The sequence below is a fragment of the Phascolarctos cinereus genome, unplaced genomic scaffold (assembly GCF_003287225.1).
Source record: "Phascolarctos cinereus isolate Bilbo 61053 unplaced genomic scaffold, phaCin_HiC Scaffold_1;HRSCAF=81, whole genome shotgun sequence".
Lineage (NCBI taxonomy): Eukaryota > Metazoa > Chordata > Mammalia > Diprotodontia > Phascolarctidae > Phascolarctos > Phascolarctos cinereus.
The window spans coordinates 8244594-8266255 of record NW_027555514.1 but is presented as its reverse complement, the minus strand read 5'-3'; the positions used below and the strand labels follow the sequence as shown (position 1 = coordinate 8266255).

General features: G+C 38.8%; 1 protein-coding gene across 1 annotated transcript in view; it reads left to right on the top strand.

Moving 5' to 3' along the window:
- Nucleotides 1–6318, top strand: part of MEOX2 (mesenchyme homeobox 2) — an 87550-nt gene extending 81232 nt beyond the window's left edge. The window contains exon 3 of the mRNA XM_021000123.2: nucleotides 4999–6318. Within this exon, the coding sequence (XP_020855782.1) occupies nucleotides 4999–5223 (225 nt within the window). The 3' untranslated portion in view covers nucleotides 5224–6318. The remainder of the gene's footprint in view (nucleotides 1–4998) is intronic.
- Nucleotides 6319–21662: the final 15344 nt, after the last annotated feature.

Below are 21662 nucleotides of genomic sequence, written 5' to 3'. Positions count from 1 at the left end.
TGTTTTAACAAAAGCTCTCAATTCTGTGCCTTCCTGATCCAATTCAGAAAGGACAATACAAGCCATTAATTCAAATGAAGTAGGAATTCACAAGTCTTCCCATTTCCTCCCTGTTTCTAGCACATACCAGGCTCAAGTTTCCACACCTCTTTTTTCCTTCCCCATTATTCACTCTTTACAAATTCCAAAGCAAGTTCATTTTTCAGATATTTGTATCTGATCCCTGGAGGAAATCCTTCTCGAAAGGCCTTTCTCATGTTAGAGTCACTAGATAAACATCCAGTGGGTTTCAGCCTCATATTTTTGGATACCAGCTGTGGGCAGAGAGAGAGCCTTTTTCTTGAGTTCGTTAAGCTGTTAATGAAAATGGACAAACCATTCTCCAGGAAGTACAAAGCATAGCATAGGACGGGATAGTTTTTTGTGAAATCACCACTGTACTCAGCTACTTCTTTAACATGGGATGGGCCACTTTGCAGACGGATATAATCCACATAGGGGGAAAAAAGGAAATGAGTGTAGATTTTAAAAATGAAAAATATAAATTGTGGCTTGGCTAGTCAGTTCCTCACATATTCCTGCCAAGATCCCACTGACTTAATTGAAAGGATTTTCTTTTAGACCTGAGTGTTGGTGAGGACGGTGTTTTGTGTGTTCATCCCCTCTGGGGTTTCTGTGTAGAAAATGCCCCCTCGAGGATTCTGGGAAACCCAGATGTCTCCCTCTTACAAATGTGGAACTGGACACTGAGAAATAGGAACATTTGCTTAAGTTTCCATGGAAAGACTGAAGTAGAGCCAAGAACGAAACCCTTTTCCAGCAAAAAAAAAAATAATCCAAGACAACATTAAGCGCCGTTTGAAGAACATAATTAAATTGGATCTAGTTTTCCCACTATCTGAGTGATAGATTAAAGAGGCAGGAAGCTCAGATCCTGTTCTCTGTCTCTTTTTATACAGATCCTGCATTTCTTTTTAGCCTCAGTGCATGATACAAACCCAGGTTAAATCCTTCCTTCTGAGGGTTTTTGCTGTACCTCGTTGAGTGGAGTTAAAAGTTGTTTTGTTCTGTTGGCGATATTTGAAGAGAGGGTAGAATCTGGGCACAGTCTGGGAGTGGTTTGCTGTTGTGACCTGATGAACCAGGGAACCCTGAGGAAGGGGCTGTGGTGCGTGAGGTGGGGCAGGGCCGAGGAGACTTTTCTGGCTTGAAGCCACACATGTGACCAAGCAGACTACTCATCTTTGGGCCTGCTTAGTGTTTACTGATGGGAGGGCTTAAAATACTGCTTAGCGTGTTTGCTTTGAGGAATTCCCGGTTGGTATGACCCAAGTGTGCATGCACAAGTTCGATATGCTAGTGGGGAAACTTTCATGCTCACAGCCCAGGGAGTGGCTGCACAAATTTGAAGTTAAAATGCATTTTCATTTGGCTTTGTTTTGTTTGGGGCTGTAACTGTATTGAGGTAGGGAAGTCCTTGCATGAAAATCTCTTTCACTGACGTAGGTAGGTGGGCACTGCTGGGAGGAGATGTGATATGCTGGCCAGAGAACCAGCCTGGACTTAGGAAGAAGGACTGGATTCATGGCCCGCCGTTGCGCGCTGTGGACCTTCGTAAACAGCGCCACAAAGAGGGAATTTAGCTGAACTCGGTGTCGCAGGATCCGAGTTTGAATTTTGGTTTCTCCCCTTCGCCTTTGTGACGGGGGGTAAGATCATTCATCTGTCTAGGTCTCAGCGGGTTGGTTTAGATGACTCCTGAGGTCCCTTGCAGATCTAAACATATAATCCAAGGATCCCAGGGACCCAAGATATTCTACTGGCTCACCAGTTACCAAATGGGCATCAACCTAAGCTTGCTATCATCCTCTTAGCAAAATGTAGTTTTCCCTCAGAGACCTGCCCAGGCATAGCAGAAGCAGAGCCAGGGGGCGGAAGGACCCAAGCTTCTGCCACGCTGCTTTCCAACGTGGGCTGCTGCCTCGGCCCACGACTTCTATACAGTATTACACACCTAACCCTGAGGTAATCCGGAGTTAGTGTCCTTCATATCTTCTGGGATCCAGATACACTGGCCTCCTGACTCTTCCTCTTACAGATGCCACGTGTTTTTCCTGGCTGTCCCCCATGGCTGCCATTCTCTCCTTCCTCATCTCTCTCTCCTGGCTTCCTGGACTGCCTTTAAGTTTTGGCTAAAGTCTCACCTTTTCCAAGAATCCGTTCTGGGTCCCCCTTCCTCATGGCACCTTCTCTCTACTGATTCCCTGATTTGTTCTGTGTGTATCTTGTGTTTGTTTGCAAATAGTCCCGCCATTTAGATTGCAAGTTCCCAGAGAGCAGGGACTGTCTTTTGTCTCTCTTTGAATCCACAGTGTTAATCACAGCACTGTTATAAGCCTTGTAGAGAATACAGAACATTATAAGAAATTATTCCTGCTCTCAGGAAGTCTAAGTCTGCCTGAGGAGAGAGGCGCATGGAGTTAGCTAATGGTACAAAATATACAAGATCTCATCTACATACGTGGTACAGGCAATAAATGAGCTCTGGAGGAGGTCACAATCAGAGGCAGTGCCTAATGAAGGTGAATAGAGAAAGCTATAACTAGGACGGGGACCAGGGCTTTATCTCAAGGCCACAGAGGTTATACATTGTGAAAATTTAAGAAGCAAAATCATTTAGAAACAACTAATTACTGATTAGGATCTTAGCACTTAATTAGTAAGAAATAATGAGATAAAAAAAGGAATCTAGGGCTCAATAGATAGATTGTTGGACCTGGATCAGAAAGATCCAAGTTCAAATCCTGTCTGAAATATTTATTAACCCTGGAAAAGTCACTTAACCTCTGCCTGCCTTATCCATAAAATGGTGATAATAATTGCACCAACTGAGGATTATTGTGAGAAGAAAATGAGATAATATTTGTAAAATGCCTTGCAAACCTTAAATCACCGAATAAATGCTAGTCATTACTATATTGTCTGCCTCCAACTTAGTGGAATAACTTCTTAATAACTTCCTGTATTATTTTCACATCATTAATTACAAGGTAGATGCCAGGGTAGGTTTTCCCTGATTTCTCTGGGCACCAACATCAATAGGTATAACTATAATGAAGAATGTAGGACATGAGGTGGTTCTGGGAGGACCAGTAAGATTTGGGTCAGCAGCTATATTGGCTCTCTATGGGTTCTCCTTTTCCTTTCTATGTGTTTTAAGGAAGTAGTTGGGTTTCCAGTGCTTGGCACCATGCCTGGTATATACAAGCTGCTCCAAAAGTGGTTTTAGCAGAAGTTGTGTGGGTTTTGTGACCACTCACTAATAATATCACTGTACCCCATTTAATAAGTGACTATTTGAGGAATTCATAGAACAAAAAGGCTATAACCACTGGGCGGGACCCTAAACTGACAATTGGGATCCCATGCCAAATCTAACATAACACAGCAGTCCTCTTTGCACACATTGAATCTTGACTCACCAGGCATCCCCTCATGAGCCCCAAAGCATTTAAGCTGGTGCAAAGAACTGGAGCAAGAAGCAATATTTCTTTTTTTTTTTTACATAAATATTTATTGATATTCTATATCACTTTCATTTTCCATTGTATGTCTTCTCCCTCCCTTTCCCAGGTAGCCATCCTTGATGAAAAAGAATAAGAAAGCAGGGGCGGAGAATTCCTGCAACTCAGAAAAATTAGAATAAAAAAGTGTCCCATTATATGCTGTATTGTAAGCACATTACTCCCTCTCCCTTCCCCAAAGAAATAGGAGGAAGTCCTTTCCTCTTGCCTTTTCTTTGAGGCTACACTAGGTCATTATGAATTTTCATTTTTTCATTTTTTTATTATTTTATTTTTGATATTTTTCTCTATCCCCTGGTAGTGGTCATCACAGATATCATTTTTTTTTCTGATTACGCTTACTTCATTTTCCAGTATTTTCTAGACATCATCTCATTCACCTCTGTGATGCTTAGATTCATGCTTGGGCCATCTGGGTGCATTCCATTGAATTCATGCAGCACAACTTACTTAGCCATCTCCCCATAAATGGATGATGACTTTGCTTCCAGTTCTTTGATAACATAAAATACATTTCTACAAATATCATTTGTGCACATGGGGCCCTTCTTTTTGTCATTGACCTCCAAGAACATATGCCTAGCAGTGGAATCTCTGTGTCAGAGGACATGGACAGTTTTACTCATTTTCTCCACATAATTCCAAATTGATTTCCAGAATGGTTGCATGATTTCACAGCTGCACTTGCAGCACTCTAATATCTCTGCTTCTCCCCAGCATGTCCCCAGCATTGACTGTTCCCATCTCTTGGCATGTTTGTCAATTTGCCAGATGTAAGGTGAAATCTCAGGATTGTTTCTATTTGCATTTCGTTTATTAGTAGTAACGTAGAACATTCTTTCATTTGGCCATTAATAGTTTACAATTTTTTGGTGAACTGTCCATATCCTTTGACCACGTTATCTATTAGAGAATAACTTTTGGTTTTGTACATTCTATTTAGTTGTATCTGTATGTTAAATATCAGATACATATGCAGAGATATTTGATTTAAAGCCCCCCCATCCCAGTCAATCACTTATTTTCTTATTCTAGCTTAATTACTTTTGCTCATGAAAAAGCTTTTTGGTGTGATGGAATTGAAATCATTTATTTTATCTTTTGCTCACAAAATTCATGAGTTCCCATTCCATGAATGAATTCACATTCAATGTACGTTGTTTGGGGATGAATTCACTCCTCCTTCTCCCACAGACATAGCTAATAAAAAGTACCTGAGCTTTCTGTCTTCTAGGGGTGTGTGTGTGTGTGTGTGTGTGTGTGTTTAATGGAAATATCTTAAATTTTCATGTGCTGTATTTATTTTAAATTTATAGTGGTATATACAACATCATCCCCCCCCCCTTTTAAATTTGGGACTTAACTTTTTTTCTCCTTTTTCCCCACTCTCTTTTTCTTCTGTTTGCTTTTCAAGGTGAAAGTCTGGTTCCAAAACAGGAGGATGAAATGGAAGCGGGTAAAAGGAGGCCAGCAAGGGGCAGCTGCCCGAGAAAAGGAACTGGTGAATGTGAAAAAGGGGACCCTGCTGCCTTCGGAGCTCTCTGGCATCGGGGCCACTGGTCTCCAGCACACAGGGGACTCGTTAGCCAATGATGACAGCCATGATAGCGACCACAGCTCTGAGCACGCTCACTTATGATACCGAGAGGGGGATGCGCCGAGCGAGCGCCGTTCTCAGGAAAGAAACGCTAGCGTGGCGAGCCTTACTTACCCAGATGTGGTTTACAGAGGGAGGAGACAATGGTAACGAGCATTGGCTTTCTGACAGTCAGCCTTCTCCTGCTTGCCCCTCTTGAGCTGTAGAAGGCTGACAAGTGCCACTTCCCCGAGGGGCCTCCATGGTGATGATGCTGAAGATGGACTTGCTTGGAACATTCTGCACTCGTTGGCCATGCCTTGGACAATGGGCAGGTCTTTGTTTGCTTAGCTTGCACTGAAAAATAAATTGCTATGGAGAGCAAAATAGGAGACATTTTATCCTGAACAGTCCCAGGGCCCCGAATCACTGTTTATTGGATAAGAAATGTATTTTAACTTTGTATATATTTACCTTATGGCATTTTCCTGTCTTCACTAACTTTTACAAAGTATTCATATTAGCTGACGGCAATAGACACTCCTAATGACAATCTTCATCATGTCTCCCTTCTGTTTTCTTGTTCCAAGACAAAGCATACATGCTAACTTGTGTTCCTTCCATTAGAGGAAGATGAAGTAGAAGAGATGAATGGAACACACCCTTCTTTGTACCACAGACAAAACAAATCTTCTGTTGCATTTACTATCGACTGCTGCTAATAGGGTATTATACACCTTACCTAGCTCTTCAATTCTTCTTATCTTATAGCTTGAAAAAATGTTGTTTTTTTTAAGGATCATAAAATTAGGCATCTTTTAGAAGAGTTTGTATGCCAACTATTGCCCAAAGTCATCTCTATAAAATATTAGAAAATATCAGGTATTGCTTCTACAATGGGAATAAGTCATTTCATCAGAAGGAAAGTTTTTGTTTTTGTTTTTGTTTTTTATATGGCATTGAATAGCAAGAGATACAGTGTAAGGCAAAGTTAGTAGTTGGTAGTTCAGAAACTGTCTACTGCTTAAGTTCATCTTAATAAAACTACACATTGTTGTTTCATATGTATATGTACATATAGAACACCAAAGCCTTAACAGAAAACATGATTGTAATTTGTAAAAAAAAAAAGTTTAATAAATGATCCTTTTAAAATAATGGCTTTTCTGTTATTTCCTAAGAATATGTGAAAACCTCATGTCAGTTGTTCAGCAGTTAGAAAAATCCTTCTTTTCTAGTCTGAAGCAGACTAACCCAGTGCCTGTCAAACTAAGCTTTTCTTCTGGGATGAACCTGCTTCATTTTGCCTTGATTCCTACATGAATTCATATCGCATTGGAGAAAACAAATGCATCAAGTAAATGAAGACAGCCCAAAACAATTAAATAATATTTCAATATTTTCTATGATCCTATGAATTCTATGGGTTTAGGTTGGTTTTAATTCATAGAAATAAAAAAAAAGTACATGGGAAAATATGCCATTGGATTTGTAATCATAGTGTGATAAAGAACAGGACTTCTTTTCTCTGCCAGCCTTCAGTGGAGTAGATGCGAGGAAATAATTATGTGTGAAAAATAAACTATCATCTCATAGGTGTCCTCAAGACTGCTGGACCTCCAGTTGGGAAATTAGAACATAAATGTCAAAGAGCAATAAGTTAATTGATTCTATGTCATGTTCATCCTATTTGCTTATGCTGCTAAATGAGTGTTTTATGTGTCATGATGACTTTTTACCAGGTTTCTTTTCCCTGTGCAAAATTTTAGGTTGGATAAAAAAGAACGGGGAATCATAGAAATGCAATGGAAAACTCAACTTTCTGAGGGCATGAAGTACAGAACAGATGTCTCTCTGTATTAATGGATGTACTTCCTTACCATGGGTTCTCTCTGCTGATGAAATCACCGGTCCAGGAAAAATACAATATAATGCAACAATACCACACAATGAAAACAATGAAAAAATGAGTAGAAAGGATTATCATTAAATGTAGAAGATCTTCAGATATTTCTTTGTTCCAAAGTTAGATTTTCACTATGAAGCTGAGCAAATAGGATTTCTGCTCCCTCAGCTTATTTGCCAATAGAGATATGTGATTATTAACACAACCATAGAACTTCAAAGTTGGAAAAAACCTCAAGGTCCATCCAGTCCAGCAAGGAACTGAGCAGGACTTCATGTTAAAGAATTCACAAGTGGTCTTCCATCTCCCATTTGAAGGCCACCCCAGAAGGCACTCATTCTGACTTCTGAGGCAGTCCTTTTGACACAAGGATGTCCTAACTAAGAATTGTTTTTTTCTTCTGTTGAGCAGAAATCTTCCTCGTTTTGACTTCCAGTCATTTGGTCCAAGTTCACCTTCCCCCGACCCAAAGGTCATGGCCAAACAGAATAAATCTAATTCCTCCTGCATTTGGCCACCCTTGTGATACTAGAAAGAAATCATTATGTCTCTTCTAAATTGCCTCTCTTGCAGGTTAACCATGTTCAGTTGTTCTAATAGCTGCATGACTGGCATGGTTTTCTGTTCTCTTATCATCCTTATTGTCTTTATCTGGGCATATGCTCATTTACCCATGTTCTTCCTGAGATGTGGCATCTTCCAGAACTGAACATAAAATTGTAGATCTTTTCTGGCTAGGGTACAGTAGGAGTATTGTCTCCCTTCGTCTAAGCACTATGGTATTATTAATAAAATCCAAGGTCATATGTTTTTTGCCTGCTGTGACATATTTCTGGGTTATTTTGATCTTGCAGCCCACTAAATTCCCAGGTTGTTGATTTTTGTATATCAAGTTGCATTCTACACAACTCATATTTTTGTGGAGTTGATGTGTTGAACTCACATATAAAACTTCACATTCATTTCTATTCAATTCCCTTTCTTTCTGCTTAACTCATAATACTAAGATGTTGAGAACCTTTTTGAGCCTGAATTGCCCTTACAATTTCAGGTGACCTGAAAATTTTATAAGGATGTTATATATGCTTTCATCTGATCAATGATAAATATGTTCAATAGCCCAGGGAAAAAGACAGAAGTATGGTGGACTCACTAGGAATCTCATTCCAGGTTGACATTGAACCATTGATACTGTATATGTTCAGTCATTCAATCTATATTACCATCGTGCCTAAATCTCCCCATCTAGTTCACAAAGATGTCACAAGAAATATTGTCACATGACTGGCTAAATTCCAAGTATGCTTTTCCCCCCTTATCTAGTTACCCTATTTAAAAAGAAAATGAAGGGAATCTGAAATGATTTATTCTTAATGAACCCTTGCTAGCTATTACTGACCACAACTTCTTTTTCTAAATATTGATACATCATCCCCTTAATTATATATTCTTTAATATTGCCAGCAGTTAAAAATAAAGCTCAGTAACCTAGACTTTGAAGAATCTACTCTTTTCACATTTCTCACAATCAATTAGGACAATACATTTGTCTCTAGTTCTGCAGCGCCTCTACTGTTCCCTAGTTTTCCAAGATCACTGAATGCAGCTCAGCAATCACACTTACCAGCCCTTTCAGTAAATATCCTGCAAGGTAGTTCATCCAAACCTGGTAACGTGAATTGTTGAGGCTATAAAAACACACCCTTACCATTGCTCACCTTGGCTTTCAACTCTTTGTTACTTTTTATTCTAGTAAATCCAAAAATTTCCCTTTGGGAGATAAAACAGAACCGACACACACAAAAAGTGAGTAGCTCAGCCTTCTTTCCCACAATTGTTACCATCCTGCCCCTCCCTTTCTTTTCATTCTCAGTTACCTGTCCTAGCTTCCACCTTCATTTTCTTGTATATATGCCTCTTTTGCACATTGGAGTTAGTCTGTGGTGATTTAGACAATTGTAGCTTTTATTATTCATTGGAATCTGTTCTACTTGTCATCAACATTCCATTCTTGAATGTACACCTTCCTCCTTGGGCTGATGGCTCTGGTAGAAGTTTTGACCATGAGCTCTTTCCTATTCCTGCTCTAAATTCTTTGGATTATGTCTCCCGAATTCTAGGGGCCATGCAGGCATTGTCTTGGATTTACCTTTCATCTAGTTCTGTGTCCACATGGGAATGCCTATCTCGTCAAGTTCTTCAGAGCCCCAACTCATATTAGAACATTGCTGTTCATGACTTAGATGATGGACTGAAACATCCATTGGTGATGATGACACCTCCATGAGGGGAAGGAGAAGGACAGAGATCCAAAGTACTTTTGACAAGTCAGGGCAGTAGAAGGATGTAAATAGGTTTGAGTATAACAGGGACAAGTGAAGGCTAATTCAATTGGGCAGGAAAATAATTTCCAGAAATCCAAGACAGGGAAGGAATGTCTTTGGGTGAATGTGGAAGAAACGTTCCAAGTGTTGTGGTCCATCATAATTTAAATAAGAATCAGAAATATAGTGCAGTCATTGAAATAGCAAGAACGACTCTGAATACTTGAAACTGAGCATAGCAGGAAGGACCCAGATGTGGTGAGTAGGGAGGATTAGCCTATCAGCAAAGGCTTGTGCCCCCTTTGGGGACCACAAATGAAGCCGGATGGAGTGACATTGCAGAGGACACAAAGGACAGCCATACGAATGACTGAACAGATGCAGAGTGAGAGCCACAAGGCTTGAAAACATGGAGCAGAGGAAAGATTCATAGTTGTACCCATTTTTATAGCTGGGTAGAAATAATTGTGTGCGTGACAGAGACCCTCCTTTTCAGAGAGAAAAGGAAGTCTTCTGCTTAAACTAGCACAGTGATAGTGCCTTCCATTCCTCTATGCTCTTGCTAATTTGCAAAGCCCATCACCAATATTTTTTCACTTAATCATCATGACAACTCTGTTGAGGAGGTGCTTGTATTATCTTTATTTTACTGATGAGGAAACAGGGGCCCAGAGAGGTTGATTAACTTGCCCTGGGTCAAACAGCTAGTAAATATCTAAAGCACGATGTAAACCTAGCTCTTCTTGACTCTGATTAGTTCTCTATACATTGCACCACACTCTATCTCTATTACCAAAAGGGTTTTTAAAAGAGTTTCCTAAGCACAAACATTATGAGTTGCTGGAACCCTTTAACAAGGATGGTAAAGGATCATGCTTCTCTAGGACTTGTATAAAATAATTTTGTTACTTTTCTGGCATGCTTACATCCCAAACCAGCTAGAATCCAGAGATTCAGTCTGATAGCATCTCTAGATCCTTGCCAGAAGAGAGATTGTCTTGCTGTTAGCCAATATGCTGGTGGGCTTCCCTGTATTTCATCGGCTTCACAAATGGGCTCGAAGACAACTCCTAACAATAAACTAGAACCCTTTTCTCTGAGCTGGGACTCTGATGAGTCCGGTTTCTTACTGAGCAATTCTCATTTCATGTCATCATGTAATTCTAACCCATGTTCTATCATTCTATGGAAATTCACGGGATGGGGGAATTGGCTCTGGTCCTGACATCTGACTGAGCATGGATGCCTCTTGCTCTGTAAGTAGGCTGGGTGTTTGGTTAAGGAGATTTTCCCAGCTGGGTTTGGAAACAGGAACTCTGCCACATGGCTTTTACAATGATCCCACACATTTCCAGCTTTTTTCCAACATGGAACCAGAGAACTCTGACCTCTCATTGGCTTGAACTACTCTGCATTGATTACTTTTCTTCTCTAGGGATCATGTAGGGGGGCCTGAGGTTGGGATTGAGTTTTCTCCAAAGAACCAAACTTTCCAAAGACAAAAATTTGGAAAGATAAATTAATAGATGATTTTTTAAAGCCCTGTAAGGGTTTCTCAAGAATGTCATTTAAGACAGGTAGAGATAGGAAGGGAAAACTGAGTACAGAGAGTAACTTTGCAACTTTTCTATGTAACATTTTGATTTGGAGAATGTGTTGACTTTAGAGTCAGAAGGACCCAGGTTTGAATCTCTTACCCTTGTAATATTAGCCTTGCGACTATGGACAATTCACTCAACCTCTCTGAGACACAGCGTGCTCATCTATAACATGGAGATAATACTCAACTCACAGGGATACTGTGAGGCTCAAATGAAATCACACAAACACACATGCACAGATATATACCAGTGTTTATGTATGTACACACACATGTAGATAGATCTATTTTTTAAACATTAATGCCATACATGTATAGATTTTTTAGCATTATTATCATTAGTATAGTTCTTTAAATTGACTGAAGAACAGGGGAAACTATAGACCTAAAAGGAATGAATGAAAAAGTAATTTATTAAGTGCCTAATATGTGAAAACTGTTATGCTTAGTGCTCAGGATAGAAATAGAAAAAGTGAGTCAATTGCTGCCCTCAAACTGCTCACAATCTATTTGGGAGAGAGAATATTAAAAAAAAGAAAGTGTTGGCAGAGGATTCTTGTTAGCATCTGAGCCAATCAGTCAACCAATAAGCATTTCTTTAGGCTCTGTTTGGTGCCAGCCTCTAGCAGAGTGAAAAGGGGTGGGCAAGGAAATAAGACTTTATAGAGTGCCTATTATATGCCAGGCACTGTGAAAAACATTTTAGCGATATCTCATTCAATCTTCACAACAATCCCATAAGGTAAGTGTCATTACTCTCATTTGATAGTTGAGGAAACTGAGACAAACTGAGGTTAAGTGGCTTGCCTTGGGTCACAGAGTTGGTATGTGTCTGAGGCTGGATTTGAATTCATGTCTTCCTGACATCAACTGTAAAATGGGAATTATCAGAAGTATAGTAACTACCTCATAGGGTGTTTGAGGACCAGATGAGATAATGTCTGTAGAGGACTTTAGAAATGTCAGCTATTATTAGTATTATTACCTGGAAAATTTCACTGGAAACTACCTGTAATATCTACATCCCATAAGCTAGCGACTGAGAATAGGTCACTGGGCCACTGCCACACTTTCTTACTTCTTGGCAATGATGGCTGTCTTACCAGTGATATTAGGATGACGTTTGTGCTGGTTTAAAAATCTTTGGAAATGCCTTAAGAATGTGCAGCAATGGGTAGCCTGAGGACCATGTTGTTTCAGGGAACATTCTTATCAATGAGGTAACAGGCCCTTTGGAAGATCTGAGCTGAATATGTTATTGCAACCATGTGATAGTCAAATTAACTTGAAAACGGAAATTATCTTGTTCACGGAGTCCCTGAAAGTCCTTTTCACATGGCTGCATTGTTTCTGAAGTTCCCTCTGCTCTGGTTCTGGTGAACAAGGGTGTTCTTTGTCCCTCTGAGAGGAAACGTGTGATTTCTAATAGGATTCCCTTGTTTGCTTTGTTCATATGAAAAACAATCAGGAAATAAGGAAAAATTCAGACCTGCCAGACAAGGGATCCAAACGTTGCCAGTTTCCTTTGGCTTCCTAAAAGTTGGTATGCACATCCATATTTTTTCAACATTTGGAATTCTCAGGATTGGTCTGAAAAACCTGTAAGAAAACATCCTCTTGTCTGATTTTCACATTTCCAGCCTGTACTTGCCAGAAATATCTAAGAACAGTCTCTCTCTCCCTCTCTTTCCTTCCCTCCCTCTTTCTTTCTCTCTCTCTTTCAGTATTTCAGCATTTCTACTTTCAATTCTGGCAGGAAAACAATGGTAGATTTAAAGCAAACAAAAAGATTCTGGATGGGAGCCAAGATGGCAGAGAAAGGATTAAATCATGGTAACTCTCCCATATTCAGGACACCCCTGCCCCACACACTCGTCTCAGCATAGCCCAGGGAACAGGCAGACTCCAGCTCTGAGAACCATGTGCCTCACTGTAGTCCCAGGCAAACAGGCAACCTGCAATGGCTGGACATTCAGTTGCTTCAGCATAGCCTTGGGAAAACACAGAAACACCTCACCAGCCTCAGCACATTCCAGGCACTAGCATTAGGACACTGGCTCATCACCAGGTAAGATGCCAGACCCCTATAGCCTCCAGCAGTGCCAACCACCCCCACCCCACCCCCTCAATGTAGCACCAGACACAAGGGTCTCCTATGGGCCTCAGGGAAATATCAATGCAGCACCAGATAAACAGCCTGGGCCTAAAACCCCTGGCACCAGAAGCCTGAGACAGTCTTCCTTCCACCCCAGGAGCAGAACTCAAATTTAAAAGAAAGGAAAAAGGCCAAAACAGGTAAGGGGAAAAAAAACACAAGGAAAAAAAAGGAATCTGAACATAGAGAGTTATTATGGTGACAGGGAAGATTGAGACACAAACTCAGAAGAGTACAGCAATGTCAAAAAAACACCTATGGACAAAACCTCAAAGAAAAATGGGAAGTGGTCTCAAGCCCAGAAACAACTCATGAAAGAGCTCAAAAAAAGAGCTTAAAAACCATGTAAGAGAGGTAGAAGAAAAATTAGGAAAAGAAATGAGTGATACAAGAGAATTATGAAAAAAAAGAGTCAACAGCTTGGAAAAAGAAAACAACTGCTTAAAAAATAAAATTGGCCAAATGAAAAAGGAGATACAAAAATCCACTAAGAAAATAACTCCTTAAAAAGTATAATGGACCACATGGAAAAGTAAAAAAGCTAAATGAAGAAAACAACTGCTTGAAAGTTAGAATTGCACAAACAGAAACTAATGACTATGAGACATCAAGAATAAATCAAACAAATTCAAAAGAATGACAAAAAAATAGAAAAAAAAATATAAAATACTCCATGGGAAAAACAACTAACCTGGAAAATAGATCCAGGAGAGACAATGTCAGAAGCATTGGACTACCTGAAAGCCATAATCAAAAGGAGGACCTGGATATTATTTTTCAAGAAATTATCAAAGAGCACTCCTCTGATATCCTGGAACAAGAGGGCAAAATAGGCATTGAAAGAATCCACTAATCACCTCAGGAAAGAGATCCTAAAATAAAAACTCCAAGGAACATTATCGCTAAATTACAGAACTATCAGGTCAAAGAGAAAACACTACCAGTGGACAGAAAGAAACAATTCAAATATTCAAATCCACAATCAGGATTACACGAGACCTAGAATCTGCAACATTAAAGGACTGGAAGTCATGGAAAATGACATTCTAGAAGGCAAAGGATTTAGGACTACAGCCAAAAATCACCTCCCTAGTGAAATTGAGCATAATATTTTAAAGGGGAAAAAAAGGTTATTCAATGAAATAGAAGGATTTCAAGCTTGCATAAGAAGACCAAAGTAGAACCAAAAAAAATTGATCTCCAATATCAAGGCCTAAGAGAAGCCTAAAAAGATAAAAAGGGAAAAGAAAACATATGGGATTCAGTGGATCTGAACTATTTACATTCCTACATGGGAAGATGACATTTGTAATTCTTAAAAATTGCACCACTAATACTACAGCTAGAAGGAATACATATAGACATAGAGTATGGGTATAAGGTGAATCTGAGGGAACGATATAAAAATAATTATGGGATGAGAAAGAGGACAACAGTTGGTACAGAAGTAAGGGAGAGGTAGAATGAGGTAAATTATTCCACATTAAGAGGTGTGGAAAAACCTCTTAAATGGAGGGAAAGATGAGAGAGTGAGTGATGGGTATCACTTGAACCTTACTATCATCAGTACTGCCTCCAAGAGGAAATAATGTACATAATCAGTTGAATACAGAAATCATTCTTTCCCAGTAGGAAAGTAGGAGGGGAGGAGATTAAGTAAAATGGGGGTGACAAAAGGGAGGGCAGACAGGAGGAGGTGGTAGATAGAAGCAAAACACTGGTGAGGAGGGAAAAAGTGAAAGGAGAGAAAGGACAAACAGGAGGAAAAAATAGGATGGAAGGAAATACACAATTAGTAATCCTAAGTGTGAATGTGAATGGAATGAACTCTCCCATAAAATGGAAGCAGATAGCAGGGTGGATCAAAAACTAGAATTCTGCAATATGTTGTTTACAAAAACAAACAAAACAAACAAACACTTGAAGCACATAGAAACACACAGAATAAATATAAGGGGTTATAACAGAATGTATTCAACTGAAGTAAAAGAAAAAACAACGGTTGCAATCCTGTTCTCAGATAAAGCAAAAGCAAAAAATAGACCTAACCAAAAGAGATAAGGAAGAAAACACCACCTTGCTAAAAGGTACCACAGAGAATGAAGTACTATAAGTACTAAACATATATGCAACAAGTGGCATAGCATCCAAATTCTTAAAGGAAAAGTTAAATGAATTACAGGTTCATGATCAAACAAGAGATAAAGAGATTACAAAATATAAAATAGATAATTTTGCTTATATTAGATTAAAAAGCTTTTTCACAGTGAAAACAATGCAACCAAGATTACAAAGAAATCAGAAAGCTGAGAAACAATTTTTACAGCAAGTGTCTCTGATAAAGGTCTCATTTCTCAAATATACAGAGAACTGGATCAAATTTGTGAAATACAGTCCATTCCCCAGTTGATATCAGGCAGTTTTCAGATGAAGAAATCAAAGGTATCTATAGGCATATAAAGAAATGCCCTAAATCACTTTTGATTAGAGAAATGCAAGTTAAAACAACTCTGAGATACCACCTCATATCTATCAGATTAGCTAATATGAAAAAAGGAAAATGTTGGATGTTGGAGAAGATATGGGAAAATTGGAACACTAATGAACTGTTGGTGGAATTGTGAATTGATTCGACCATTCTGGAGAGCAATTTGGAACTATGTCCAAAGGGCAATCAAACTGTGCATACCCTATGATCCAGCAATACCACTACTAGGTCTATATTCCAAAGATATAGAAAAGGGAAAAGCACCTATATGCATAAAAATATTCATAGCAGCCCTTTTCATGGTGGCAAAATATTGAAATTCAAGGGATGCGCATCAATTGGGGAATAACTGAACAAGCTGTGGCATATGAATGTAATGGAATACTATTGTGCAATAAGAAATGATTAACAGCTAGATTTAAGAAAAACTTGGAAAGACTTGTATGAATTGATACAAAGTGAAATGAACAGAACAAGGAAAACATTGTACACAGTATCAGCTACATTGTGTGATGATCAACTATGAATGACTCAGCTTTTCTTAACAACACAATGATCCAAGACAAGTACAAAGGACTCATGATGGAAAATGCTACATATATCTGAATGCAGACAAAAGCATACTTTTTTCACTTACTTTATTCTTTTTTGTATTTTTTTTCCTTCTGTTCTGTTTCTTCTTTCACTGCTGTAACTAATATGGAAATATATTTTATATGATAGCATATGTATAACCTATTTCAAATTGGCTACCATTTTAAAAAAGAGGGGAGGGGATGGAGGGGGAAAATTTTGAACTCAAAATCTTGTAAAAATGAATACTAAAAATTATCTTGACATGTAATTGGAAAAAAGTACTATTTAAGAAAACAAACAAAAGTTCATGGAAAATGGGTTCTTTTATCCAACTTCTGAAACCCCACTAAGCATGACTTAAATTTTTTGCATAATTTTCACTTTATCCAAAGCTGTTTCCTCCTATACATTTTTATAGCATCTTATTCAAGGCATCGTGGCATTGTCACCATTGAAATGTACAGATGGATCTGATAATGAATATGAGACATGGAAAAACAAATCCCTTTAATTCTGCATTCCTTTTTTTCTCCTTAATGGTTGGATCATACTTTGGTCCAGATTTTCTTCTGTATTTATCCTGGCCAAATGAAATTCTCAGAATAAAAGACAGCACACAGCCATGATCAGGGAAAGGGTTTTTAAAAAGACAGTATGTTATAAAAATATTAAAATACTGAAAAATTTGAAACTACAAAACATCTCCAAATTTGTTTTCTCTAGAACTGTGTCAAGGGACAAGGGCTTGATGATGGCTGAGTCAAAGAAAGATACTTGCTTAGCCTTCATTATGACCTTCCTGTCTTTTTTCAGTTGATGTTCTTCAGTAAATGAATATTTAAGTATTTGGCTATTTAAGCTTTTGTAAATAGAGGACTTAGGTAAGAACAGGTGTAGGATTTAGGAATGTGACGTATATTGAATTTTGTGGGCTAATTTGGCACACGCTTATCTGGCACTTGGTGGCCCAATTCTTAAGAGTACTGGAGGGGACCTGAAATTGAACATGGACTATGTTAGAGCTTGTGTTTTCATCCAGATTTTATGTGAACAACAATGGAATCACAGAGTAGGTTTAGTGTCAAACTTTGGAAGAAGACTGACTGACATGGATTCTCTCTCTCTCTCTCTCTCTCTCTCTCTCTCTCTCTCTCTCTCTCTCTCCCCCCATTGGTAAGATTTTCATATAATCATATGGTCATACTGTGGGAATGACCACAGGGGTCATTTATTCCAACCTGAACCTGAACAAGAATGCCTAATGTTGCTGATGCTGGGAACAATAACAACAACAAAAATGATGATGATAAATGACTCAGCTTTACACAGCATTTCAAAGTATTTGAAAAGCCTTCCAACCATTGGGTCATTTTATCTACAATATGTTCCTAAAGTACTCAGCCTCTCCTTGAAGACTTCTGATGGCAGTTTGTAAGGCAGTCTATTCCACCCCTGACAGTTCTCATCATTAGGTGGTTTTACCTGAGGTCAAATATAACTGAGTGTGTTTGCAGCCTCTGCTATTACTCCTGGTTCTGCCCTCTGGGTCCAAACAGAACATATATAATGTTTTCCTCCACAGTAGCCCTTCAAATACTTGAAGAAGGCTGTCATATTTCCTCTGAGTCTCATCTTTTCCGAGGTAAACAACATCAGTTCCTTCAAAGTTACTCACAAACATGAATTTAAGGCTATTCCCCATCCTTGTCCTCTTCTGAATATTGTCAATTGTCCTTCCTAAAGGGTATCACCCAGAACAAAATCCAATAGTCTAGATATGACATGACCAGGACAGAACAATTGTAATAACTAACATTTAGCTCATGGTTTTAGTTTTGCCAAGTGCTTTATGTCAATTGTCTCATTGAATCCCTAACAACCTCCTTATAAAATAGCATCTCTCATTATGCTCATTTTACTGATTAAGGATCTGTAGCTGAGGGAGGTTATGTGACTTTCCCCAGGCTACAGATCTAGTAAGTGACAGATAGGGCTGGAGCCCAGATTTCCATGGCTCTAAGCCCAGAGTCCTAGCAGCCATGGCCTGTTCCCTCTCTAAATACAGGAAAATCATCCCCTACTTATTCTAGGGGACTTTGTCCCTCCAAATCAGCTTAAGATCACATTCATTTCCTTGAGTTCCATAGAACCATTGAGCCCATAGTCCACCAAAACTCCCATTGCTATCTAGATATGTTTCCCGTATCCTTCAGAGGTTGATTTTCTGAAGCCAAGTTAAAATCATCATCATCATCATCATCATCATCATCATCATCATCATCATCATCATCATCTATAACAACAAACAACCCTTTACCTTCAATCACACTACATTTCACCCTCAGTTGATGCAACATCATGTGCTACCTTGTATGGATCTTTTAAAATCTCGACATCATGATCAATTTGCTCTGAATTCACTCTCTTTCCTTTGTCTTTGCATCCTTTCATCTGTGAGATGTCCAGAATGGTGCTAATGGCTAGTTCCTATCATGACAGATCAAATACTTCTGTACCATGGTACTTCTCTAGTTCTCCAGTAGGAAAAGAGGAAGTGAGAGGTACAGCAGTAACTGCCCAGATAATACTCCAAAGCATATCTGTCTCCTTGATGCCTCACAACAAGTTCAGTGGGAAAAAAAGACTAATTAATGTGATGAGATACTCATTTCATCAAACTAGTACTAAAAAAATTTTCCTACTCTTTTTAAAGTTCTCAGAAGATCTTAAGTTTCAATGTGCCCTCATCCCAAACCACTGCTGTCTTTGGCCAGCTTTCCCAAAAGATTGTTTGTGTGGGAGCCCAGCCCAGTGATAGACATCCATTAATAAAAGAGCCAAACCCATCCCTTAACATGTGAGATATGACATTTACCAAGGCTTAATGCTTCTCTAAAGTGGCATGGCCTGGGGCTCAGTATTCTGCCAGGAGGCATTGACTAAGGCAATGTACATGAGGCAGCAAGAAACTACCTTATTGTTTGATTCAGTAAAAAATCCACCACTGTAAACACCTGAACAGACCAATCAATTGAATAGACTCTATAGTTCCCTGTAAACAAGGAATCTTTGTGATGACCTAGGGACTACTGGAAACTTCCATAAAAAGTTTTGGTTTAAATTTCACTTCTAGGCTTAGCTTCCACTGCTCCTGATCTGTTAAAATGATGTTTTAGGAAATGCTTTTTTTTTGCAGTCCTGAGAAAAATGGTTGCAATTATACATATACATATACATATACATATACATATACATATACATATACATATACATATACATATACATATACATATACATATACATATACATATACATATACATATACATATACATATACATATACATATACATATACACATACATATACATATATATGTATATATATGTGTGTATATATATATATATACATATATATATATTATGAATATGGAACACAGAAGAGTAAGATTATAGATTTAGAGTTGGAAAGAAACTCAAATGTTATCTTGACTAACCCCCTTATTTTATAGATGAGGAAACTGAGGCTCAGATAAGTGAACTTGGGCAAATTCCTTATGGGTATGTATGAGTGAAATGGTAGGGAATAAATACACTTTTCATCTAAAATGATCATTTTCCTTTCCTAGGCCCTTCCATAACTCTGGAATACCCTTTGTTTTATTTTCATGTAAAAAGCTCTTTCTTTCACAAATTTTATTATAAATGGAGATTTTTCTAATGGGTTAAACAGATTAGTGAAATGTAGACTTTCACTGATTGAGAAATTAAACACAAGTTGATCCCATAAATCGTGTTGGAATGACCTCTTCTACTAAACCAAATATGGCTATCGATCCAATTCTCCCCAGATATCCAGTTTAGTGGATTTTGGTAGCAAGGAACTACAAGGACCTTGTTCTGCTGCTCACCTTGTGAAGGAGAATCCTGGCAACTCAGATCTTGCTTTGTTCTTAAGCCCAATCTTTGTGCCATGGGGCCCAGGATGGAGGAGTGGAGAGAGGAGTGTCAAAGTGCAAATCCAATGGAATGTCCAGGGATTTTCTCTCTGCCTTCTTCCCTCAGAATGTGGCATCTGGACCCAATCTGGATGTATGCTAAAATGGGCATCATGCACTGGATCCATGGGACTACTTGCTGCTCCCAGTCTCAGCCCATGGACATATGTGCATAAATGGCAGCATTCAATGCTATGTGGCAATGAGGATGGTGGCTCCTTTTTAAGGTACATATATGACATATATGCCTTTCCTTTGTGATGGGGGTGTAATAAAGAACAATATGGCAGTAGCCACACTGGAAGACCAAATCCACCCCCAACAACAGGCTCTTTCTGAGGCCATTCCTTTTGTCCTCACTATTTATTTATTTATTTATTTTTTTGCAATTTGGATGTCTTTGAGCGGACATGCCTGAGAAAATATGGAAAAGGGATCTCTGAAGGAACTGCACCTTGAAAAAAGTGCCCTCATAGAAAATTAGCTCTGATTGCATTAGTCACTATCCTGGAGATGGTGGCGTGGAGGGAGGAAAAGATACTTCTTAACCTAATAAGATTTTCTATATATGGAACCCCACCTATTTTGAAAGTGTTTGGATATTTTTTTGCATTAAAAACTACAAGTCAAAAAATCCATGGGCATTTTGGAAAGGGCCTTGCATTCCTTGTTTGGTACACGTGAAAATAATATGGATCAGTCAATAACATCCATGCAAATTGCTGAACAAGGTGCTGGGCTTATTTGCTTTCCAAAATATTTTACACACAGCATCTCAACCTCATAATAATCCTGGGAAACAGGTACATTGGTGAGGCCAAAGGATGGGTTACAGACTGTCCTGGAGGCTGGTGCCAGGGTTGTGGGGTTGTGTAGGGGGAGAAGTTTGGCACTTCTGATGAGGAGACTCCTATGCAGATCAGTACCTGCCCTGCAACTTATGGCCTTAGATGCTCATGGGGCATTAGGTGGGTCATACTTTTCCGCAATCATAGAGACAGAAAGGATCAGAAGACCTGAAACCAGGTTTTTGTGATTCCAAGTATAGCACTCAAACCACTGTACAGCGGTATCTCAATGATGACATACAAAGGAAATAGATTGGTCAGCCCTTCAGAAACCCTAGTAATACTAGAGAATTTAGAACAAATGAAAATACCAAATTATAGCATGAACCACATTACCAACATATTTAATGATGCAGAAATTGACACTTGCAATTTATTATAAAAATCAATAAACGTATCCAATATTTATCAACATAAGATTTACTTTACAGAATGATCAGTTTCTTTGATTTGATCATATGCCAATAAAGTTAATCAATCTCTCTCTCTCTCTCTCTCTCTCTCTCTCTCTCTCTCTCTCTCTCTCTCTCTCTCTCTCTCTCTCTGTATCAGGACCTGTTTCCCTGAGGCTGAACTCACTTTTCAGGATTGTGGATACCACACAGGGACT